This window comes from Podarcis cretensis, assembly GCF_951804945.1.
Source record: "Podarcis cretensis genome assembly, chromosome: 3".
NCBI classification, from domain to species: Eukaryota; Metazoa; Chordata; class Lepidosauria; order Squamata; family Lacertidae; genus Podarcis; species Podarcis cretensis.
Window position 1 is genome coordinate 86157026 of NC_137172.1, and position 26090 is coordinate 86183115.

The following is a 26090-nucleotide window of genomic DNA, read 5'->3' on the forward strand; positions in this document are numbered from 1 at the left end:
ATGTTTTCAAACGCCTTGCTGGATTTATACTATTAGCCACACACATTTCCAGATTGTGGTCCAGATTTGTTAAATAGCATTTGAAGATGTTAAGACAATCCAATAGAGAGAGAGAGAGATGAAAACTATAATGTCATGTTTTGTTTCGCTCAAGAGTAGATTATTTTCCCATAAGAATACTGCAGAATATTTGCATGTATTAACTACCATATGTTTACATTTATCTATCAATATTGTATATGCGCTTACACAATCATTTCAAACTACATATGGATGGACTACCTGGTCTTTCATTCTTGATTTTCTTGGTAATATGACTGCAGGTTCTGTGTCTGCTGTAATACTAGTTAACCTTTGTTCTAGTTCACAAGTGTTTTCCTTCAAGGCTGCCTCCACCTTTCCTGTGGAAGGTGCAGGAGAAGAGCAGGCTGAATCTGCTGGACGTGGCGATATGCTCTCAATTCTGTTAGTGCTGCCAATCTCCTCCTCCTCTTCATCATCACTGGATAGGACAACTGAAAGGAAAAGCATTTGTCTCAAGCTCAAAATACTAGTAACTGGAGGTGGTGACCTTTTAAGATCTAGGCTACTGAGACCATTGTTACCCCACAGCCCTTTCACGTAATGAACGGTTTAAGACAGAGCTAAAGACACCTAGTTTTACAGGGTGATAATCCTCCCTACCTTCTCTACTCAGTATTAATTACATTTATACCCCACTTTTCTTCCATAGAACACAAGGCAGCATTCCTCATATCTCCACCAAAGCAGTGGCAAGTCCAGAATTACTTTGCTTGCACCAAAACCAATAAGCAACATCTTGCATTTTGTTTCCTCCTCAGAAATCTCCCTACCAAGAGGGGGACTTTTTACAAATTAATGTATAACCAGCATTATTAGGAAGTCTAAGGGTTCAAAAGAACTCTGTATTTTAATGTTTAAAATCGGTTTTATATGTATGCATTTATTTTAGAAACTTAGTAACGCACACACACATATAACCAGCATTATTTGTTCTATGATTTAAAACTTACTTGGATCATTTAGATCAGATGCAGTTGTACTCTTCTGCCTTAAGTTTCCTGTAATTTTAGAACTGACTTTTCCATTCAGCCGCAACATAGTAGAGCCGATGTTACGCCTCGCTGTGAAATCAACTGAAACTGCCCCAGGAGAAGATCCATAAAACTTCTTTGTATTTAGTCCTGTGTTTAAAGATTTTTGCCCTGTTGAATTCTCATGTATTGGTTCTCTTGCTAAAGGTCCCAAAGAATCATTTAATTGAACACTTTGCATGGACTGCCTTTGCAAGCCCCCATTACAAAAATTTCCACACATTTGGCATTTGATCTGACTTTCATTTGGTTTTCCTACGCATAGGCAAACGGTGGAGTAAGTATTCTGTTCCAAGCCCTAGAGATTAAAAAGGGGGGGGGGAGAGAATAAGTAGCTGTATTTATTTTGATCACATTTTCAAAATAAACACATTAGACATCCTATAAGGCTTAGACAGATTTGAAGCGATAAGATGGAAATCTAGGCAATCTCTTTGTGAAATTTCAGGTTGAGAACCTGCTACAAGAACCTGGCTGCATAACTCAAATTATTAGGTCACATCATTTTACTTGGGCCTGTGCCTTCACTTCTAGTCTTCCCTCAAGTCAGTGTTGTTCAACCCACATTCTACTTTACCTCTGCCCTTTACTCACACAGTTTCCAAGTCCTCATATCCTTTTGCCCCCGTCAGCCCCAGAGCTTCTTGCCATTCACCTACCAGGCCTCTAAGCATCACTGTCTACCCAACATCTTCAATAATTTGGAAGCAATGTTAGAATTGTTGAGGGGCAGATGTTCAAAATGTAATCAATATTCATTATGTTTACCATTATTCTATCCCCTCTCCATACAGCAGAGTACATGTATGAGTGTGCAAGCCAAAAAGTAGAAATCAGCAAGTTTACCTTTTGGGGAACAGTATTGGGAAATCAAGTTCTTTGCTTTCCAATTAAGTTTTGACAGGCAACATTCTTCTGCTAAAAACACAGTGCCAGTGCTGTTGTGGTAGCAATGGCACCTGCAGCCAAAGTACAATAACTACAAGATATTCTGTAGCCCAAGACCTAAAAATGCAAATTAATCTTCTAACAATATCAACTTCTGAATGAATTTAACAGAATTTAAGGAAATTTCACCACATAACGCACCTCTAAGTGAGTTGCACATTTTTTGGTAGCAGGAGATGGAAGCAAACCGGACTGATACAAAGTGCAGTGACGTTTCAGTTGTACCTTCCTCATAATTCCTGAATCTGACTCTGAGTCAGACTCTTCTCTGTTCTCCATCACACTTTCTGAAAGGGGAGAGTGAAATCATTAACAACAACTTTCCAATGTCCTCAGCTGAAGAACAATGTAACTCTAATTTACTCCTTTATATCACTCCAAAACAGCAGGGAAAGTTTCTAACTGCCTATCTCCATGTTTAAATGGAAGGTCTGCGGGTGGTACTTCTTGAAAGCTACTACTTCTCACCCAAAGTGTATGAGAGAGAACAAGTTTTTTTCTGCCTGTTGTAGCCATTGTAAACACTCTGCTTGATGCTGTATGATTTTTAATTCATTTCTACAGATATACTGCACACCACTGGAATGAAACTCAGCTTGGAAACTCCTTCAGTAGGTTAATCTGTAGGTAACCAATGCACAAATGACAATGGCCAGCTATGTGTAATCTTGCAGCATGTATTGCTAACATACCAAACAAAGCCAAGAAAAAGCAGTGCAGGCCACAGCTGCCACTTGGAAATCCAGTAACAAATCCAGGTCCAAACTCTGGTCTATACAGTATAGAATAATTTAATCTCGTCTAGAATAGGCAGATTTAGCCTACTTAATCTACCCACTTTGATCAACTGTGTGTTACCTGGATGAACCTTAAGTTTATTCACTCCCATGACGTCTACCACTGATCACCAGCACATTTAATGACCACTGATGAAACCAAAACATACTCCAGTCAGCTCATTTCACACACATTTCAGCTACTGACAGAGCAGGCAACACGCGCCATTCTAACATATTTTATCAAGAGTGCTTCTACTCAGACATTCATTAATGCACTTAATCCATATATAATGTACACCTATTTGACGGACATTTAATGGAAGTAAAAACAAAGTAAAAAACTTACGCATCTCCTGAAGCCGAGACAAATTATCATAGTCATTTTCTATCTTCTGGATGTTAGGAGGATATTCTTTTCTGGGGGAAAATAATTAGAAGCTGTATTCAGAAAATATATGGCTTATTTAAATGGAACAAAAACAAAAGATTTAACACTGCAGAAATCTTAATTTAGAATATTGAAGCTTGCCATGTTCTAAAACAATAAATGTGCATATTCAAACACAATTCCAATGCAAACAAATGAACAGTCAGGATAAATGAGAAAAGATAAGGTTTGCAGCGTTTTTAACGAAATATCTCCCCCCAAAAATGCAGTAACCATATACACACTACTTTTCTGATTGCAAAAGTATCCATCATACAGCACTGCAAACTAAAAGTTTAGCAGAAAGACTACAACTACTACTAGTTACAGGTAGGTAGCCGTGTTGGTCTGCTGTAGTCAAAACAAAATGTAAAAGTTCCTTCCAGTAGCACCTTAGAGGTCTCTACTGTGCTACTGGAAGGAACTTTTTAATATTGTTACTGTTAAGTTGTGGGTTGACATAGCAGACGACACAGCGATTTCTCCAAGTAGCTCTTTATTTTGTAAGCTGGAATAGAACTGACTGCAAACAGCTCAGCTGGCCTGCTTTTATAGGCAGCCGGCTGTCAACATTGTAGCAACAACAGCCCAGCGTTTCCCGCCTAAAATAACTGACGTGGACCTGAGTGAAAACTATCTACAGACCTGAGTGAAAACTATATACAGTATCCCCCTGCTGGCCCAGGGTGAAACTTCACTACATAACAGTTACAACTACTACTGTCTTGATAAAGCCCAGCTAAAATTTGATTATGTGCAGCATATTTTTAATTTTCCAAATACCTGTTAATTTTCCAAATGCTTACTTACCAGAGCCTGGTAAGGGTCTCCCGCGACCTTCCCTGTACCCAAGAAGTAAGGAAAACCGACGTGGTGCACAGGTGTGTGTTTTATTTATTTATTCTCTCTCTACACGTGGTATGTTGCAATAGTATATGTAAAGTAAGCACAGGTTGCAGGCCCACTGTGGGAAGTGGCCAATATGCAACTGATCTATTATGGATGCAGAAAGTTATATGTTGTTTTATCAAGATTCTGGATGTTTTCACTCAATTCACTGCATAAAATGTGGCTGTTTTCTCTTGCGACTGTGTGTCTGACACAGCCTTTAATACTTCATATCTTTTTATTTGCAAGATAGACATGTTTATATAGCTGGCTCTACTGTAGTTTCTACCTCAAGCCACTTAAGTGATTTAACAGAATTCCTGCTTGAAATTTTCTCATATTTAATAATTGTCCAACATCTAAAGAAGTAATGTATAAGACATATTACATCGTGTCCATAGTGCACATGTTGCTATTTCTGGCCACAGGATAAATTCATTCAGCTTAATTCCAGCAGGGGTGGTTAGAATAAATTCTCAAATAAAGTTGTTTTATTCCATTAACAAGTCACATAAATTACCACTTTAGTATTAGTAATCTTTAATGAGCAATCACAATGAAACCCCTGCCTAAACAAACCCAAGTACTAGGGAAAAAAACAAGATTCCCTCTGCCTGAACAAAACTCAGGTAGGTACATAGAACAATTTTAGTTCTAATAAAATGGACAGCAGCTTAGTGTGGTTTACTGAGAACAAATCTCAGCTTGTGGTTAACAAGGATAAAGCTTAACCATTAGTCCTGGTTTGGCCCACATGCTATGCCATACATTGACTTATCTAAGCACATTTGTGCTTTCCCTTTAAGTCAAGGTGTAGCTTAGTGTGTCAGACAAACCACATCAAAACATATTCACATGTGAGAACTTCTGGAGAGGCAAGATGGCGAGCACCACGGCCCCGCAGAGCTCCTAAGCAGCACCAGCTGCACTGCTTGACTGTTCCCCGCACCACTAATACAGCCACTGCCGCCACCATGATCCAAGGAGAGTCGGAGTGCTCACCACAGAAACCAAAGAGGCCACACGGAGCCCCCGGGACTCCCCTGACAATCTCAACCCCATTGGGACCAAGAGTGCCCCAGCAACAACTCAGTGGAGCTCCAGGGCCCGGAGGCTCCAGAGCTGAACTAAAAACAAAGCAGAGCAGCCCACCCCCCCAGCAAGCACCCACCAATTGCCATCGATGCCATAGCAACCGCCAAGGGAGAAAGGTAGGAGGGGACCGGGAGAGAGTTGGTGCAAAATGAGCAGGCCCAACTGAGAAATGCTTGCCAGGGTTCACCCAGGAAAGCCAAGGCACGGCGCAGACCTTCACTTGCTGGCATGTGGGTGCTGCTGGCTGCCAGAGATGGGCACAACAAGGATCCTAAGACTAGGATTTTTATTTTATTTTAATTTTTTATCCCCTTATTAAATAAATAAATAAAATATTTTATTTTATTAAGAATTGTAAGGGCGGCACCCACAAAGGAGGCCTGAACCATCAGAGGCCACTTCCAGGGACTGCTGTCTTAGCCTTGACGCAGGGACCTTCACCAATACCCTTTTTAACTACATATACAAGCCTCCATTTCAACAATACCACTACATTATTACTCATTTTCTACTCATTTTTTATTCACTTTTCTTTTCTTTCTCCCTTTTATCTGTTTTTTTTTAAACTGCCCTCTCATTTTTAACACATATCCACATGTACAGTGGTGCCTCGCAAAACGAAAAGAATCCGTTCCGCGATTCTCTTCGTCTAGCCGTTTTTTCGTCTTGCGAAGCAAGCCCATTGACGGCTTAGCGGCTTAGCGCTATTAGCGGCTTTTAGCGGCTTAGCAGATAAGAGGTTTAGCGGCTTAGAAAAAGGGGGGGAAGGGAAAAAACCCGCAGGAACTCGGAAGACATTTTCGTCTTGCGAAGCAAGCCCATAGGAAATTCGTTTTGCGAAGCACCTCCAAAACGGAAAACTCTTTCGTCTTGCGAGTTTTCCGTCTTGCGAGGCATTTGTCTTGCGGGGCACCACTGTATAAAAGAAAGAAGTTCCCATGTATAAGGAAGTTGCAGTAATGTTCTGTCCTTATTATAAAATGTATAAGATAAATATCCTCAGAATAAAAATCAAAACTGCACTTTTCCTGACAGAAATAACTCTGACTATTGAAAATTTATAAAGGAAAAATGCTATTTTTATCCACTATACTCCCTTCCTAAATAAGTGAAAAAGCAAACCAAGAGTAATACTGTGTATATTTGCAAACCAAGAGTAATACTGTGTATATTTGTTTCATATACTGCTTTAAATAAATCTAAAGCAGAAAACACAATGTTGCAAATCAGTTCTGCTTATAATCCAACTACACACACACACACACACACACACACACACACACACACACTATGTAAAGAAACAACTTGCTCAATGGCTCCAATGGTTTCTTGCACCAACACACTATCTCACCCCCCCCCCTCTAGGATACTAGTGTAAAGGCTCCACCGCATCAACCAAGGCACATACTAAAATGCTGCTTCTTTCTAAATCCATTCAAGGTTGAAACATCTGTGAATGTGAAATTCCCATAGTAGAAAGAGAACTGCCTAAATAACTACAGAACAGGCCCAGCTCATGGTCTCACAGAATGGCCTATCTGCCATCAGGAGATCTAGAGCAAGGACTCCACTTGCTGATATTAACTGACACGAAGGGTGGCATTGCAAGACACTGTCCCTTACGTAGTGGGACCCATGCAGTTTCTGGCTTTAAAAATTCACACCAAATGATTGCAAAAGACAAAAATATACACCTAAAAAGTGACTGCAACCCTTTCTATACCCACCCTGATGATCTGCACAAGTCAAGTGCTGGATAGAGTAGCAGTCCAGGATGATATAGGACAAAACTGAGCCCTCTGAATCATTCAGTCAAGTCTCTAATGCAGCTTTGGTTAGCTGATTTTTTACTGGCAGTCAGTTTTGCATTTACAAGCAATAACGCCCATTCTGGTAGACCCAGTAATAATCTTAAGCATGGGTGTGGGCTTGGAGCTAGATCACAAGGATGTAAGATGTCCCAAGTTCCCTTACCTTCCTTCTGAAGCCGTACCTTCTCTTGCTCCAAACCTCCTGCATGTTTGCCCTGGCCAATGTCCTCCTCTGTCCAATCTCAATTGAGACACATTTCTCCTTCTCCACCCACCACAACCAGCAAGCAAGATCTTGCATTTAAGATATTGCTACCCATTTTGCTACACTGGAATTTCTGTTTAAATTAGCATGTCACAGAACACTGTTTTCTTGACTAACAGTGGAATCCTAACAAAGTCTTCACAAAGTCCTATTTAATTCAATGGTGCGTGCTTCCAGTTAAGTGGAGTTGCTGCCTTAATGCCTGTGCTACATAGATGGACATATGTAGTGCACAAAGATGTATGTATACATGTATCACAGGTATTTAGTCAAGAAAACACACCAATTTAAACAAACAAAAAATCATTACAGCTAAATGTGTGGTAATACACCAATTGTTATTCTAGCAAAATAGTTTTTTCCATCAATGTTGACCATTAAGCTTGCTAGTGGGGATTTAGCTATCAGACACAACTTCATTATTTCCACCACATTTTTACCATGCTCATGTCACCATTGAGCTTACCTTTCTTTTCGATCCAGATTGCTTAAAATATGAAAGAGAAAAATATAATAAGATACAAAGCCCTTAATTTGTAGAACATCAGTAGATTTGAAAAAAGAAATCTGTATCTGGATATCCAATATTCAAATTAATTTTGAACTCTTTGCTGTAAGTAGCACTTAGCATCTAAATTTGCCAAAAAAAGATCACACTTTTTAGCTGTGTAATACCATATCATTCCAAGTCTGTCAACAGTTACTGGCATAATGCTCCCTAGAATATATGTCAGAAAATAACTGAATGTATTGTGTCAGCATATTATAGTTCTGTAAGGTTATTTAAATAACAGCATAACAAACATTCATTAACACTATTGTATAACCATTGAGTCCCTTTTGCTAAGAATTTAAAGGCCAAACTATTAAGATGATCCTAGCGAGATGTCCACTAAATAGTGGGAACACATACAAAGGAGATTTTATGATGCAGCAGCATCTAGGCCATATGGTCATGCACCAGATCACATTCAAGCAACTGTCTCTAAACTTCCTATTCAGGTCTCACATGAATCTGCCTTCTTCCAGGTCTAAATAATTCCTTAGTGTTTTTAAAAAGTGGGGAAAAGAAAGAGAAAGGGGGACAATCAATCTCTTGTGTTTATATTATATGAAGATAGAATGAAAAGGAATATCCATGTTGGGCAGCAAGGCCCACATGTTCACATGGTTGGGTTTGTAGAAAAGTTTGGTAAAAATAGGATTAAATAATTAAGGATTAAATAATTACCGTATTTTTCGCCCTATAGGATGCACCGTCCCATAAGGTGCACCTAGTTTTTTGGGGGGGAAATAAAGGGAAAAAAATGTATTTCCCCCCCAGGCGCGGGGCTGGGGCGAGGGAAGCCCGAGCTTCCCCCAACCACAGCCCCCAGAACAGGCAACTCTCTGCAAGCAGCCTTGCGGAGAGGTGTGGGAAGTCTGGGCGCGCTGAGCTCAGCGCGCCCAGCCTTCGTCATGCAGGCAACTCTCCGCAAGCCGCGGGAGCCCACACCGGGCTCCCACGGCTTGCAGAGAGGTGCGCAAAGCCTGGAGAGCAAGAGGGGTCGGTGCCCACCGATGCCTCCCGCTCTCCAGGCTTCAGCGAAAGCCTGCATTCGCCCCATAGGACGCACCCAGATTTCCCCTTCATTTTTGGAGGGGAAAAAGTGCGTCCTATGGGGCGAAAAATACAGCAGACACAATGGAGTATGCCCATTTGAGCCTCAACATCCCCATCTTATTCCCAGGCTTTGCCATCTTTATTTTGTTTAGTTCCCATCTTGTCTTATCTTTTCAACCCCTGCTTCCTACACCTGCATCCTTTTTCAAAGACTTGCACCGTACTCTGTCAGTTTCCATTCCCTTAGCCTCTACATACCTCGTTTCTAAGCCAGGTATTTAGCATTTTAAAAATCTGAACAAAGTAACACTTCTATTCCAAAATGTCTGGCAATGGTGTATTCACATTTGACAAAGTTGCCATTTTATAAATATTTATCCTTTTGCCTCTTCATAAAAAACTTTTAAAAAACTTTCTAAATATCGCATTCGAGCTGCATAAGCAACCAAACCTCAAGTCACAAAAGCAATATATGATGCAAATTTGGGGATTCTGTCTCAATTAATTTCAAGAGAAGATAAGTTTTGTTAATCTTACTGAAACTCTTATCAGGAATATATCATTTGGAAAAGAGAAGTTTCACTCTGAATGTTTCACTCTGCTTTTCTGTGGGTTGAATCCAGGCTTGGTCATGCCTAGAGTAGATCTATTTAAAGGTAAAGGTAAAGGGACCCCTGACCATTAGGTCCAGTCGTGACTGACTCTGGGGTTGCGGTGCTCATCTTGCTCTATGGGCCGAGGGAGCCGGTGTTTGTCCACAGACAGCTTCCGGGTCATGTGGCCAACATGACTAAGCCACTTCTGGCGAACCAGAGCAGCGCACGGAAACGCCGTTTACCTTCCCGCTGGAGCGGTACCTATTTATCTACTTGCATTTTGACATTCTTTCGAACTGCTAGGTTGGCAGGAGCAGGGACCGAGTAACGGGAGCTCACCCCGTTGCGGGGATTCGAACCGCCGACCTTCTGATCAGCAAGTCCTAGGCTCTGTGGTTTAACCCACAGCGCCACCCGCGTCCCAGATCTATTTAAACCAATGTAATTTAAGTTAGTCATGACTAACAAGTCATAGATGCATATGGCATAAGTTGTGGACATATCCCAAGTTGCCGGGGAGCACTTGTTATAGTACACAGGTGAAACTAAGTAACTGGTGGACTACCGTTGCCTAAGAAGTTTGGGGATCTTACACCACTCAACTGTATTTTGGTAGGATACAGTAACAATTTCCCCTCAGTATACAAACAGAACACTGTGGTGCAAATGACAGTGTTGTCCCCTCACCAGCTGCTACCCATGGCTCACTTTGGGAAAATCTGTTAAGATAGGGAGTAGTTACCTAAATTTTAAACTATTTACAAACTTAATGTCTGACTGCATTATTTACATGTTATAAGCATGGAATTGTGGGGGGTGGGGTGGGTACATGAGGGCTGTTAACTTTATTTTAGTTTCTAAAAATATATATAAGAAGAGGAGGGAATATTCTATTACTTCATCGCCATCCTCCACTTAAAGTTTGAGAGCTTCTGTCTCACCAAAAAACCTCATCAAGGAAAGCAAAACTCAAAACTATTTCCCTCAAAGTCCAAACCTTGATTCCTTAAGAAATGCACTATTAAAACCCATGGTGCAGTAGGAAGACTGCACAATCAACCAGACTTTAAATAAGAAACATTTTTATTTTATTTATCAAATTTCTGTCACTGCTGCCCCCCCCCCGCCCCCATATCTGAGGTTCACAGGGTCAGACTTTAGATTAAGGCTCAAGTGTGGTTAACAAGTTCAGGACCTGGCATATTATCATACAATATCCAAATTTGTGATTCAGTCAGGGTAAGGAAAGGTATAGATGAAAAGCCTACACCACAGACACAGTAAGCAGACTGAGCTTGGTGGACCTTCAGTGCTCAAAATATTTCTTCTTCTATATTGTTAAATGAGTACTGTAAGCTGGTGAAAACTCAAAGCTTCAACAACGGAGAGTTCCATGTATGGGTTGACCCATAAATAATACAAGTAGGACAGAAGTAAGTAAAAGATGACAAGAGATGTGGTGTCTTTATTCCCCAGTGAAGCTTCATTGTGGCTGCCTTAGAAGTACAACTCATAGGGCGCCATGCAGTTATACTACGTACCACTTCCTTGGTCTAGAAAAGACCCTAATTCACTTACTCTATCTTAGCCCCTAGCCAGATAAGGAACAAAATATTCTAGAACCTCTTAGACTGGTTGCAATACATACAATTTAAAGTTTCATATAATCTAAGTGACTTTTGTGCTGTTTTAGCACATGATGAACCCACTATGGCAGCACTACCCTTTTTCAAAGTTTCTACATTTTTGCAAGGTCTGTAATATTTTCTGATAGATCCTTTTTCTCATCAAGTAGTGTTTCACAAGTCTACACCCAACCTGTTTTTGTTGTGCGCATTTAATGCGAGTCTTTAGCTGTTCTATACTCTTGGATGTGGATAAGGGAAAAACAGGATGAAGCTCTGGGTTAGAAAACCAGCCAATCTGGAAGGAGGAATCAGTACAATTATACTGCCAGTGGGGCTTCTCCTGTCCTCAACACTCACTGTGGAAGCACAGGTGGGATATTTGACTAGGAGTGCCTTTCCTCAACTTCAGTTGATATGCCAGCTATAATCTTAGTTAGAGATATCAGGCCCTGCCTCAAAGCCATGCCTTAGGTGATGCAATCAACAAGGGCACCTTTGAAGACTGTTTGGAAGCTCGACTGGTGCAGAATACTGCTGCCCTGTAAGTGGGAGCAAGATTAACAGAGTATGGCACTGATTCTGTACCAGCTGCACTGGTTACCAGTTTCTGAGCCCAAATCAAAATGCTGGTTTTGGTTTTAAAGCCCTAAATTATTTGGGATAATTATTTGAAGGACCATCTTTACCTATATGAACTTGCCTGGGCACTGAGACCTGCCTCAGAGGCACTACTCATGTGGCCACCTGTTAGGACAATTTGGTTGGTTGGCGCTATAGACAAGGCCTTTTCTATGGTGGTTCCAAGTTGTGGAACTCTTTCCCCACAGAGGTGTGCATGATCCGTCCTCCCAACACTACTCAGTTCTAAGCAGATATTTAAAGAAAGACCCACAGCGTACAAAGCTGTTTTTTTCACGAGAGAAATTAAGTATGTCCTTTAAGTCTTACCTTTGTGCTGCTGTTTTTACTAAAGATGTTTGTGCATGAGCATGGTGACAGCGTCTAGCTTGTACTACTGTTGCGGAACAAGGAATATTTTGAACATTTTCACTGCAAACAGAAAAAACAGGTAAGAAAAAAATGTTAAAATTCACAGCATGGAAAGAATTATAAGTCTGCTTAGAGAAACTCCTCCATTACTTCACTTTCTAAGTGATACCTGAATCAGCACTTCCACTATGCTACCTAATCATAGTTACACTGACACTTTTGATTAGCCAGCTGCAGCAAGAAATGATGAGTTATTTGCAACTAGTGGGTGCAATCCTTCTTCTCCATAGAGCATCATAGTCCATCATAGTCAAGATTCCAGGTCTTAGTCCACAACAACACTTGGATATTACAAATAGAGCATCTAAATCTATTTTCCAAAGGTGCAAATGTAACAAACTTTAGGTCCTTTCACAAGCAGAATTCTCACAATCACTATTTCCCCCAGAAACAAGCCATTTACTAAATAATTGTTAGTATATTAGGAATCACTATACCTCAATTTCCTGCTGCTTCCCAACATGTTGAGTCCAATTGGGGTTACTCTTAAAGCACCAGGTTCAATTTTGCTTCGTCTAGCATATGTTCTCATAGAATCACCTCTGGCACCAATAGTTCCTGAGTGAAATCGCAGCACCTGAAACAATTAGCAAAAGCTTAATCTACAGAGCAGCAGCTCTCAGATGGAGACATTTTACATTTTTATTAAGCTTTCAAATACTAAGATATTCTCAATCCTCCAAACACCTACAGCCAACACAAAAGTCCTTTTGGACCTGGAAGAGGACAGAACAGGGGATGGGGATGGGGTCATGCACACTCTGCCAACGCACTTGGGGGCCAGGAACAGAACTCCCACACAAACAGTTGCCACCTGTTTGTTGCAAACTTTAAATATGAGAGAATGTAGTGATTTACTATTTACTGTGTTCCTTTGCAGGAAAACAATGATTGTTTATTGTTTTTACACACACACAAGAAGCCAAAAGTTCCACTTTGCCAAAGCTCCAAAGCTGCAAGGCCATATGTGTGTGCTCTTTTTTTAGCGGCATACACACTGCATTAGTTTATAGCAGTCACCTCCTCATATTATAACTTCTTTTTTTAAAAGTGACATACTGAAATGTTTCGCTCAATGTGAAATATAAAATATGCATTTTCATGTACATTATATTTGATAAATACTCACTTTTTTCCCACCAGTGGGACTGCAGCTTCCATCACTCTCATCCACAGTCAGCAGACTGGCTTCACTTAACAGGCAAAGAACAGGAAACAAAATATGTATATTGTAATTCAATAATAGCAAACAGGGTTTCAACAACTACTGCAAAAAGGTCCAAGTAATGTTTTCTCAATCTGTTAAACAATCACGTGGTTTACACTTTCCTCTAAAATGTTTTGGTGCTAGTTTGCCTCAAAATAAAGTGTATACAAAAGACAGGGGGAAATACAATGTCAGTAATAGTATTACAAACCTGGTAATATGTAGAATTACTTTAGCAGATGGCTTCACAGTACCACTTTTGTATGGATTTTATGGACATTGTTCTAATCAAACACAGAATTTGAGATCTAGACCTGAAACTAATTTTGTAACCAGAACATTTGCTTGTAAAGAGGCAGTACAATTTAGCAGTAAATCTAAATATGATTCTCTTCAGAATGCTCAGCAATAAATGTGTAGCTGTTAACCATTTGTGTGTAGATCAAAGTATTTCACACTGAAGGTTGTGATTCTGTTTTTGGAATATACAGTAAATACTCTTGGCACCATACTAGGTACCTAGAAAAAATAGTATTCCACCCAGAGTTAGTACATCCATTGCATTTACAAGGGAAGAATAGAATTAATACAAGTGGAAACTGCAGAAAAATGCACCCTTGTATCCCAGTAAGAGTGCTTCTGTCCAGGATTCTGCCATTCCACTCCCTACCCCTTTTATTTTATCTGTCACTCAACCTTCCATGGCTACAGCATGCTCAGTTTTTAGTGGACTTTTTTGGGGGGCCACAAAAACATGCTGATCTCATCCTACTAAGTCAGTTCTTGCATTCTTGGGAAAAGGTTCCATTGTTATCTCAACAGAAACTGGGTTTCAAGATCCAGTTGATACAACCACTTGGGCCTAGAACATCCACTGTTCCTAAACTTTGATACTAAACAATTCTCTGCATCTATGCTATGATTTAGGTTCCTTTCTTTTCTAAATAATTGCAGTATAAAAGGATGGTGGAAATGAAGCACTAGAACCTGGGCAAGAGCAAACACAAACATTAGAAGTCTGCGAGAAAGTTACTGAAAATAAAAACACAAAATTCTTTTTGTTAATTAGCAGCACAGTGCACAAATAAGTACTATTATTCTGAAACTGAAGCACCCAAAATGAGTACCAACTGTGGTATATTAGAAGGGGATGTCATGACTGCTTCAAACATGACCTTTTTTTTTTTAAAGGAATGATCCTAATATAAGAAAAATGTGAACACAATCACTGGAGATGTACAGCATATGTTACCATGTGCACACATCAGGAAGTCATTGTGTACACTGGCCTATACACACAAATGCCAAACTTCATAAGTATAAATGTCTTCCTATTTACAGGATTATCTCTCTGAGGAAAGTGTCATATGGTATAGAACACACCTGACTTTGAGATTTGTGAGAGAAAAAGAATCACCTATCCTTTGCGTGGGATCCAGCTTTCTGTTGTTATGTTTCACTTGTCACTTTTTTACCCTGGTATTGTATTAGTATTTTTAAACGTTCATGAGACCAAATTCAATTATATTGTTAACAAAAATAATTAGCTCGCTTACCAGTAGTTGTTCCATAACTCTTCTCCACCAGTCTATTAAGCAAGGAGGCTGAATGTCAGTCTACCACTCATCCCCAATCAGTAAAATTCAAAAAATGATATACTCCCATAAATATATAGTGTTGTAGGAGATAAGTGAATGGAAGAATTTGTTGTCTATAAACTTTCCAAGCCAGGATTTTTATAAGACTCCAAACTAAGAAGTTTGCAAGACAGTAGTCTTCAGTTTAGGTAAATAGGACAGGGTAGGGTGGAAAGCCATCTCAAGAGACACATAAGAGCATGCATGTAATGAAGTTTCTATATGACCTTCAAGTTTTTTTATTCTAGAAGAATTGCCAAAAAAAATTGAATTATTTTGCTATTTAAAACATTTCAAATGTTCCTGACTCGATTGTTTTAACCTGAGCTTGGTAGGCTCCATAACTGAACTAATTCCCCAAGATTCTAGTTATTAAAGATTAAAAATAAGAAGCCTACTATTTGCTTCTGGAATAATCCATAACATCTTTAGGCAATAACTAGCCTGAGAAAAACCTTACATGAATGTGACCCTCTTGTGCGTATGAATTAGTGACCCTCTAGAACACTTCCACTTTAGAGAATTAGAATTGAAGGGGTGCTCAGTTTTCAAATTACTGTAACGTTCCACATTTTACTTTCTGTAGCCTAGATCAAGGTATCCTTACTCTTTTTCTGCATCTCCTTCACTTTCGTCTGAACAATTAAAGCCCCAGGTATTTTTGAAACCTCCATCTCGCTTGGACTGTGATGTATCCAAAGCTGAAACAAAAATAAGTTAAAATCAGTTCAGGTTCCAAGCAACACATACTAAGAAAGGAAAAATTACAACTAACAATTCCACTATTTAGCTGACAGATAGCAAGACAATACTTTAAACACTATTTTACTTTTCTATTTATCAGCCTTGGAACATTTGAAACAACCACTTAAGGAGAGTGCAGAACAGGGCCAGGGAGGTGCAAAACCTGGGAAAGTCTTGAGGGCCAAATAGAGAAGCTTGGAGGATCCCATGTCACCGCAGGGCCTGAGGTCCTTCATTCTTGATGTAAACCAAAGTCAGGAACATAATGTTGATGATAGCAATAATGTTTAGCTACACTCTGAATTCTGTTACTGTCATGAGAAGGTTTTTAAAAAGCAAGTTATGTTTAACAGTATTATTTCAATAAAAACCTTAAGGTTTATTTTGGTGAACAGTGGAACGTTTTATTGTAGCAGATTTAATGACAAAATAACTGCTAGAACTTAATGGGTCTAAAAGGCTGATCCACATCTGCTTCCAAATGATAATCATAGAACTCACAGCGCTGCACAGAATGCTTGAAAACTCTAATGTGGTATTTACAGACTTTTCTGTGGAGGGGATATCATTTTTTTCTTAAAAACTGGGGTGGTACAACTAACTGCTAAACAATGGAGGTTCCAAAAGGTACTGGGATTCTTCCATTTCAGTGTCACCAACAATGCTCTCTATCTCTACTAGAGTGGTACCTCTGGTTACGAACTTAATTCGTTCTGGAGGTCCGTTCTTAACCTGAAACCGTTCCTAACCTGAGATACCACTTTAGCTAATGGGGCCTCCCGCTGCCGCTGCTCCACTACCGTGTGATTTCTGTTCTCATGCTGAGGTTCTTAACCCGAGGTACTACTTCCAGGTTAGCGGAGTTTGTAACCTGAAGTGTTTGTAACCCCGAGGTACCACTGTATGTATTTTGCTAAATGGTTTGTCTGCTTGTTTTCTATGTGTTCAGATGCCTCTTGAGATACTGTTGCCAAACTCAGTATAAGGTTGAAGGTGGTGGCCTTTATCCCCATTTGGATGCTGGCCGCTATTTTGAATCAAGATGGTTGACCAAAACATCACTTTAGTGTGACTTTGCCTGTTTGGGGGCATAGGTTTGATTGCCTCTCAAAATATTCTCACCAAATTCAACATGAGGATTCTCGAGATGGGGATAGAAGTCTCTGTCGGGCACCATTTTGAATCAAAATGGCGGACAAAAATGTGACTTCGGTGTAATTTCACCCAGTTTTGGGCACAATGGATCCAAACTCACAAATTATACCATCCATTTAAAAATCACAATATATTTTTGGTTTCTAAAAATTTATGGGCAGCACTGGGCACTCCACACTAGTTGGGACTATATGTGGCATCCAAAAAACCTTCCAAAAGAATATTCACTCTATGTATTTCTATCTGCGATGCCACTGTCTTTTACAATATCAGGGTTAATTAATATATCTTATAATTCTTGCAATTTACCACAAAAGCAGTGTTTCAAGTACATTACAGTGCTATTTCAGATTTTGAAATTAAATTCATATGACTCTCACTACAGATAAAATTCATTCTCATGCCCAATTAGATTCATTCATGAAGTATTCTTAAAAATCTATACAACAGCAAAATCCAACATTTCCTCAAACATGTCTTTTTCCTGGGGACTCATACAAATCAAAGAGTCTCCAAGTATTTTGTACAATTTGTACTTTTAGCTTAATAAAGTTGCTCACTGCAACCATGGCAAATTAGGCTGCATACATATGATAATTTTACAAGATTCTGAAGCACTCTTGCATAGCTATTATTACCCATAATATACATAATCATTTTTCTATCCTGCTGTGGTCTCTGATCAACCAGGTTTTCAGGTTTCTGTAGCACTTTAAACAGTATCTGAAAGGGAAAAAACTGGCTCCCAACAACTACTGCAACAGATGCACATACAGCTGTTGCTTAATAGTTAAAAGAAATGTTTAGTAGGCAAAATACATATACATATCCACTTGTGATTCCATTTCAAGAGAAAAATAATAACAAAAGGATACCTCCTTCCACAGTGTCAAATCACATTGTTTCAATAACATTTTCTTAGTTTTAATAATCAGTCCCCTTCTTCAGTACTTTATTTTATCCTTAGGAGGGAACATTATTAGAATAGTAACTGGTTTCCATCTGGGCTATTCACTTTCACCACTCAGCTGAGACTCTTCAATCCACATTAGTGCATACATATATCAAAACGACAACTGCTGGTTCAGGACTACTGCCATGGTAATAGTAATGAAGAGGAAGCTCTCACTGTTCTATATAATAGCTGAATGTACACCACCTTAGCATGCATACCACCTTAGGAATGCAAAGAGAGAAAATGCCACTGTTTTAGAATATGAATTAGCATCATGTTCCTCCATTACTGCTGAGAACTAAATGTACTCTGTATTGCATTGCACTTATGCAGGTAAATCATCTGATGATCATTATCTGAATTAAATGTGAGGATTCAGAATGCTTAGCTACTCAGGAAATAAAGTAATTCACAATCCAGCTTCTATGAAGAAACACTATTGAGTCAGTCTAGCTGTGATTTAAACTGAATACAGGAGCAAGCACAGGTCAGTCTAGAGGTATGTGATAAACAAAAACTAAAACACAGAAAGCTCAGAGGAAAGATGGTTTCAGAAAAAAAGAGAAACATGAAGGAAAGTGGCTGCATCCCCTCAAGGGTAATCTGTTGGGTGTACAGGTGTCATGTGGGGTCAGATCCAAAAGTGAGCAGTTTGTAGCGCTGCAGAATTGCATTGTTCCTGTTCTGAAACACTACTGTGGATAGGCAAATATGTCAGTTTCAATCGGTTTCTCATTTTTACCATCTAAAACTCAGCTCTCTAGATCAGATCCAGATTTTTCTGGAGAAAGAGCCTCATGAAAATTTAACAGCATTTTAATGTGTGTTTTTCCTAATACAATGGTACCTTGGTTTATGAACTTAATCCGTTCCGGAAGTCCATTCTTATACCAAGGCGCTTTCCCTAATGAGGCCTCCCACCGTTGGTGCCCTTCCACTGTTCGGATTCCATTCTCAGACCGAGGTAAAGTTTTCAAACCAGGACACTATTTCCGGTTTTGAGGAGTTTGTAAACCAAATCGTTCTTAAACCGGACTGTTCTTAAACAGAGGTACCACTGTACATATACATATTTTGTATGCAATTCTGCCTAATGTACACATTCTTGAAGCATTTCCCCTAATTTGATGCATCATGCTATTTTAACTAATATAGGCATTTATATGAACACTTTACCGCCCTAATATATGAATTTTGGTACATATTGCTTGGCTGGCGAACTGCACTGCCAAATTCAGAGAAGTGCACATTTCAAATGATGGCTGTGTTTTTGTTTGCTTATTATTTCAGAAAGCGCAAATTCATCTTCAAATATAAGCTGATTCAAATCCCTCCCATCCGTAGACACCTTTCCCAAGCATACACTTTATGTGGAAGAGGAAGTGGTTCTCAGAGAGGTGGTTCATTGAGCAACAATGGGTACACAGCATCCCAGTGAGCACATGACATATGATGCAAGGCCACAGGCTACCCACCACTGGGTGAGAGAATCAGAAGGGAGGCAAAAATGGGAGCTCTGAAAAAACTTCACAAAGGATAAAAGTAGCAGGTGGCTAGAAGAAATATGAACTAGGTAGCCAGTGGCTCAAAATAAAAAGACCTAATAAAACTGCAGGAAATAGAAGCATGAGATTAAATGATGAGCCAATGCAGAAACACGGGACAGAAGGGGGGAGGTGCTCTTTCAGGTAAGCTGGCCCTGAGTATACAGTACTAGAACACACAGTATCCTAAAGCAGAAGATTTCACTACTGAGAAGAGAGACTTTGCAGAAAACTGCTTAGAATTGGAGGGGGAGGTCACTCTGTCATATTTAACTCCTAGTCATGCTTCAGTACATCATCTTATGTAAATTAGAAACCGGCTTCCACCTTGTTCTCTAACTGCTGATGTCCTTATTACTAAACAACACAGAGGGTGGAGAGAACACTGTCAGATGTGTTTTTTCTTAGCTACCCTGCCCCACAGTGAGCCCATTTCACTTCTTTGCCATTCAGTGTCCTAGCTGGGATAAAAAATCTGCAGGAGCGGCAAAACTGAAACCAGAGCAAGTGCTAATGGAATCCTTTTATTCACTTAAGTCTGAAATAAATATATCTAAGAGGAAAATATTAGAAATTGTTCGCCTCCTTGGAAGTCTGTCTATAAACAGTTTTTAGTCCAAAGTGTATTAATACTGCCGTACAACAAACTGCAGAGAATGGTAATAAAGCCATGGTTTTCAAAGTGGGAGGCAGTTTTCCAAAATGTGAAATGGTTGCTAGGGAAGACATTACCAAGCACAGAGAATAAAAAAGTGGGGGGTGGGGGATGTGAAACACACACTGCATTTTCTTTTAGATATAAGATCCACTCATCCTACCAACAAAAATCTTTCCTTTTACATATTATGAAGTATGATCTCATCCATCATTAAGTTTGTTACCTACGGCAGACTAGCTATTTCAAAATGTAGTCATGCCCTGTGTTTACCCACAGTGAGCATTCTCTCCAGGCGCTAAAGAGGAAAGCACATGTCCACTTGCCTAGCTCAGAAAATATGTTTCAGATATTGTTAGGTTGGTGGCAAAGGCAGGGGAATAAGGGGGTAATAGTTCCTTCACCTGAACTGCCCTCAGAATGGAAATTATTCATGACCAGTGACACTGTCAGAAGTACAAGGCCATCCAAAGTCAGGAGAATAAGACTACCAATGGTTACTAATCATGATAGCACTGTATTATCTCTAGTATCAGAGGCTGCATGCTTCTGAACACACTGATGCGGATCATGAGCAGAGGAAGACTATGTTCTAGTTGCAGCCTTGCCATAGGAATTTGGTTAGCCACTGCAGAGATTAGGGTGTGGGCCTAGCAGAGCCTTTGGTCAAATCCAGGCAGCCTTTTTAAAATTTACATAGAGGAGTACTGGGCATCTTCCTCTGCCCCAAAACCACAAACCAAATGTAGCCTTTTAGTTTTCCTGATAAGAATGAAGAAGAAGAAGAAGAAGAAGAAGAAGAAGAAGAAGAAGAAGAGAAGAAGAGTTTGGATTTGATATCCCGCTTTATCACTACCCGAAGGAGTCTCAAAGCAGCTAACATTCTCCTTTCCCTTCCTCCCCCACAACAAACACTGTGAGGTGAATGGGGCTGAGAGACTTCAGAGAAGTGTGACTAGCCCAAGGTCACCCAGCAGCTGCATGTGGAGGAGCGGAGATGCGAACCCGGTTCCCCAGATTACGAATCTACCACTCTTAACCACTATACCACACTGGCTTACGTTTCTGAGAGGAAGTAAAAGGGATGCTTTCAGAGATCATGAGAGTGGGCTCCTAAACTAGCTCCCTGCTCCTGGTGATGCTGACTACAAAGAAGCGAACCTGCTTCAATCTACATAGCTCCATCCTATGTTTCGTTTCTTGGGCATACTAAAGTACCAAAGAACATTTGAAACTTGGTTTTATAAATTGATTACATGTAGGGTTTCCCAGAATCCTGTGCCCCATGATCAAAAGTTCCTTACAGACTCAGAAGTGCAGTGATGCTTTAAACCTACTGAATTTTTGAAATCAACAGAAGTCATTAAAGAATGCAAACATTAATAAATAATCAGGAGCAGCTCAGTAAAGTAAAAGATAGGAAATTGCTACATAAATGGTTTCATTCTCACTAGAAGTCATTGCTTGCTTGCTGTGGGAATTATATAGAAATACATTTACTCTATTTAGTTATTCTATACAAAAAAAAATTATGACAAAATCCTGATGCCCCAAATCCTCATTTTTGTTCATTCCTATTGGAAATGAACACCATTCATTGGGAACAATAACAAGAAGGGATTAAACATGCCTAACTTTCTTGACACTGGATGGCCCAGCCACTTTGATAGGGACCATCGCATATCATAGTCAAAATCTGTTCATGCAACTATGTTCCCATAACATGATTGTGTGCGCTGTTCAGTTAAGTCTAAAATGTATTCATAGCCCGAAAAGCTGTGCAAGTTGAGACCTATGCCATCTCCTAGAAACTATATAGATGTAGAAGTTTAATATACTGTTAATCGGGCTTAAGAATACCAACATGCCCTTTCTTGTGAAAGAAAACACTAACTACCAGACCAAGCACTTCCTTCATTTGCAACTCCTGCTGTGGCCACCTGACATAGTCAAATTTTAGTAGCAAGGGACAGGCCTTGCTTTTCTATTTTGTGTTTATTTAATTATTTTATGCTTTGATTCTGTTTAGCTACCTTCAGCACACGACTGAAAATAATCACTATTTCATTTAACTGGAACTGAATGAAATATAGTGTATAAATGCAATACCTAGAAGCCTGTCATACCCCATATATATGAGATTACTAATAAAATAAATTTGTAATCTAAATAGTAATCACCTATCATACATTCCAAACTATTGTTTTTGTTGTCATAGTTCTTAACCACCATCACCAATAATGGCACATCTGCAACAGATGGCTTTGTCTGCATATGTTCCATGCTGGCATACTCTGAACTGTTCTTGGCACTCAGTATCCTTGTTACTGACCCAGTCAAGACTTTAAAAATATTAGTCCAATAAACCTTTCTCAAAGAACTGCAAGTCATGGCTTTATTCTGGTTAGCAAGCCAGAATTATAGTCATCACTTCAACCTTTGTTTTCTGATTTAGATGTAAGGGAATAGTGTGGTTTAACAAACCCCAGAAAGTTTTGGATTAAGGAATGTGACCAAAGGGAGGAAAGACACCTGCCACAACACTCAGTCTTAGCCTGATAAGATGGACCATAGCGATCAGATGGAGAACATTACATCTAAACAGGGACAACATATGTCCGCTTTCAGATTTTCATGCGGAAAGGAAATATCTCACTGAGGAGAAATCACTGCCCCCACAATATTCCTCACAACACCTACCAAGACTCTGCAATACAATGCCCCCATAAGAATACGGCCTGGAATAGCAAACTGGATTACTTCTTTGAGAATCACAACAACACCCTCATCATCTTGCCAATTTAAGCAGCAGGCCGGTGTGAAGAAGCAAACCAATTTGCGGAGACTACAGATGCTGGCTAAAAGAGGTTTAAGCTTGATTCACAGTTGCAAGAGTGCAAGCCTGACCTATTAAATGGGATTGCAAATGTGTAAACAGCAGTACTGCAACTTACTGTGGCAGGGTAGCAGAAACTAGTCAGTTTCTTTGTCCTGATAATAAATCAGCTTCTGCAGATATTAGCAATATTAAATGTAAGCAGCCTTCATTCACTTGGAACACACAACTCTTAACAGGCAGCAGTAAACTCAATTCACACATGCAACCATTCTTGTGAGTGGCAACGTGAATAAAGGCTCCTGTGCATGTAAAACTCATTTCTATATTGAGCACCCACTAGTGTAGATAGTTGCATTTGTGGATCAAGCTTAAACCTTTTCTTTCAGCTTGCATCAATTGTGCAGTGTCATTTTCTGACACTGCACTGCTACATCACCCATCCAAAGAACTGTATCGGAGAGATTATTCACATTACTTTCTAGCCATTGATTTTGCTCTTTGTACATTATAATAAATTAGTGTTTCCCTTAACAGATCAATATGAAAGAAAGCATATGAACTTGTACTCATAATTCCCCATCTCTCAATTTGAAGCATCAGTACTATTTGATTTATGGAACAAAACACTAAAAATAATGTTTGACAGGATTATCACATATATTATCTTTCTAATTATGTGATGTATAAATGCATACTACCATTTAAAAATAGGCATAACAGGAGAGGAACTATTCTTTGAAATCTATCTCCCAGATAAAGTATTTTTTAGAAGACAGCATGTTGCATTATCACTGTGGGGAAACAGGATGCAAAGCTATCATGCTTGCACAATTCATTAAACTTTCTGTACCCTAAAGAGAAACAGAACAATATTAGAACGAATTATATGAGTACTTGGCAAACTTTTTGCTGTACTTCATACATTTAGTGCTGCAAAAGCTACCTTTTTACAAATAGGACTAATTAAGTCTAAAAACCCTATCTACACTTTGCTAGAAGTAACACAGTGGGCCCAACCAATACGTATAGGATCATGCTCTATATATGGTAAGTCGTTCCCTTACCTTTCCAAGTGAAGCAGGTATGAAAACAGAGAGAGAGAGAAAGAAAAGAAAAAGAGAAACCTTACATGGCAATATTCCCACGTTAGGATTCCCACCAACCCACCTGTTCTTCCTTCCCAGTGTATTCAACATGACATTTCTAATTTCCTTTAAAATAGAAAATACGAAGAAGCGGCGGGGGAGGGGGGGGAGAAAAGGAGATGAGGTGGAAGGATGAAAAACAGGCCACTGCCCTTAGCAACTGACCACAGCGAACAGCCATACACAAAAAAGTAAAACCCGCTTGAGCTTCTCCCTAAACATTCACCTTTGCCAGTCACCCATCGCCCCCCCCCCACACACGCTCCCCTTTGAAAGCCCTCGAAACTGCATGGGAAATATTTCTCCTTTCCCCCCCCCCCGACACACACACCCAAACGGGGAGGGAGGAAACCTGCCGACCCCCTTCTGAACCTCCAGCCTCTCTTTTTCCACGTCTACTCGGAAGAAAGCGGTGCCCTTAGGCTGCCCACCCTGGGTGGGCTCCCCCCCCCCTTCCCGGGGCTTGCCATAATAAAACAACAAACCCAACTCACCCTCCAGGAAGAGGCTGTGTCTGGAGCCCCCGACGCTGCTGCTGCTGCGGCCCACTCCTCCTCCGCCCCCGACGCCAGCACCGCCGGCCATCTTCGCTCGGCCAGCCCTTTCCTCACACCATCGCGCCCCCGGGGAGCAGCTGCTGCCTCTCGTGCCCAGGCGCCGGCGCCTCAGAGGCGCAGCCACGGCACTAGGCCTCGTTCCTCCCGCTTCGGCCTGCCTCTTCCGCCGCGGCTGAGGCCCGCTCGGCGCACGCTCGGCGACGGGATGCCGGAGGGGGGAGGAGAGAAAGGGACTTCCAATGCCCCTCACCGGCCAACCGTCTATTGCAATGGCGGGCGGTGGGGGGGGGGGAGGGAGAGAGACAGACGCCGGTAGACCAGAAGCAGCGAAGGCGGCCCCTTTCCCCCCTCTCTCTGTCTCTCTCCCGCTGCCTCCCCTTATGGGGTGTCCGGCGTCAGCGAAGCTTGCCCCCGCGAGAGAGAAAGGCGGCAGCCACGCCGGCTGCCCTTTCTTCTCCGCTGCCTGGCACCCGAAGGCGGGGGCGGCGAGAAAGAATGGACGGCAGCGACCGGGTCGAGCCGCCCCTCCCGTGTTGCTACTGCTGCTGCTGCTGCTGCTGTGGTCAATGCCTTCCCTCAGAGCGAATGCCAGCCTCCCGAAGACGACATGCACCGCTCAACACACCACCTCTCTCGCTCGCTCTCTCTTTATTTATTTATTTATTTATTTTCCGCTCCCTCCTTTCCAGAGGAGGAGGCCAGCCCTTAAAACACACGCACACAGAAAGAAGGTGTAGTTCGTCATTTGCAAAAGCAAAACGCAACACCTCTATCCCTCCCGCCGCCGCCCCCCAAAAGGTTTAAAATGGCCGCAGCAGAGCGAGGCTGCTTGCCACTGTTGCAGCAGGGTTGCCCCCGTGGCTTTTCTCTTCTTTGCTCGCTCGCTCTCTCCCCCCACATGCAGCTGCAGAGTATGTGGAGAAGGCAACGACATATCAGCAGAGGGAAGTCGAGAAAATAACTTTGAAATTGTTCAGGGTGGGGGATAGCGTGAGTGCCTGGTTGGGCAAGCAAGCTTTCCTCACTCCTTTCCCTTCGAAGCATTAGGGTAGGGCATTTATTTTTAAGCATTATATGCACAGGGCATTTCCTTATACTGTATACACACACATGCACAAACATTTATTTAGAAACATTCCTTCCCCCCACCTCCAGGCCAACCCCAGTTCAATGGGCTCTGGGCTGAGTAAAGCAGCCTCATCATGAACAGGATAAAATATGGGATGTTTCCAGTGGCATAAGTATAGCAATGCAGTGTGTTTTGTTTATTAAAAAAGAAAGAAAAAAGACTGTTGCAGGTGCAACACCCTGCCCTCAAGATGCCTTCTGGTATAATGGATACAAGTAAATACAGAGTATCAAAATGACATTCTTGAATTTTACTGGATAGAATACAGTAGTGTCTTATTCAACAGTTATTATGTGCTATAGTTGAAAGTGCGGAAAC

At 40.7% G+C, this 26090-nt stretch overlaps 1 protein-coding gene across 2 annotated transcripts in view; it reads right to left on the reverse strand.

The window, feature by feature from the left end:
• SENP6 (SUMO specific peptidase 6) overlaps nucleotides 1-25417 on the reverse strand; it is a 46928-nt gene extending 21511 nt beyond the window's left edge. Inside the window, exons 1-10 of one of the 2 annotated variants that reach the window (XM_079970394.1) lie at nucleotides 24581-25417; nucleotides 15657-15750; nucleotides 13335-13398; nucleotides 12643-12782; nucleotides 12104-12205; nucleotides 7795-7815; nucleotides 3189-3259; nucleotides 2205-2350; nucleotides 1035-1413; nucleotides 283-515 (exon numbers count right to left, since the gene is read on the reverse strand). In XM_079970394.1, coding sequence (XP_079826520.1) covers nucleotides 283-515; nucleotides 1035-1413; nucleotides 2205-2350; nucleotides 3189-3259; nucleotides 7795-7815; nucleotides 12104-12205; nucleotides 12643-12782; nucleotides 13335-13398; nucleotides 15657-15750; nucleotides 24581-24671 — 1341 coding nt within the window. In that variant the 5' untranslated portion in view covers nucleotides 24672-25417. The remainder of the gene's footprint in view (nucleotides 1-282; nucleotides 516-1034; nucleotides 1414-2204; nucleotides 2351-3188; nucleotides 3260-7794; nucleotides 7816-12103; nucleotides 12206-12642; nucleotides 12783-13334; nucleotides 13399-15656; nucleotides 15751-24580) is intronic. The other variant, XM_079970395.1, reaches the window with a different exon arrangement.
• Between the last annotated feature and the right edge of the window lie 673 nt (nucleotides 25418-26090).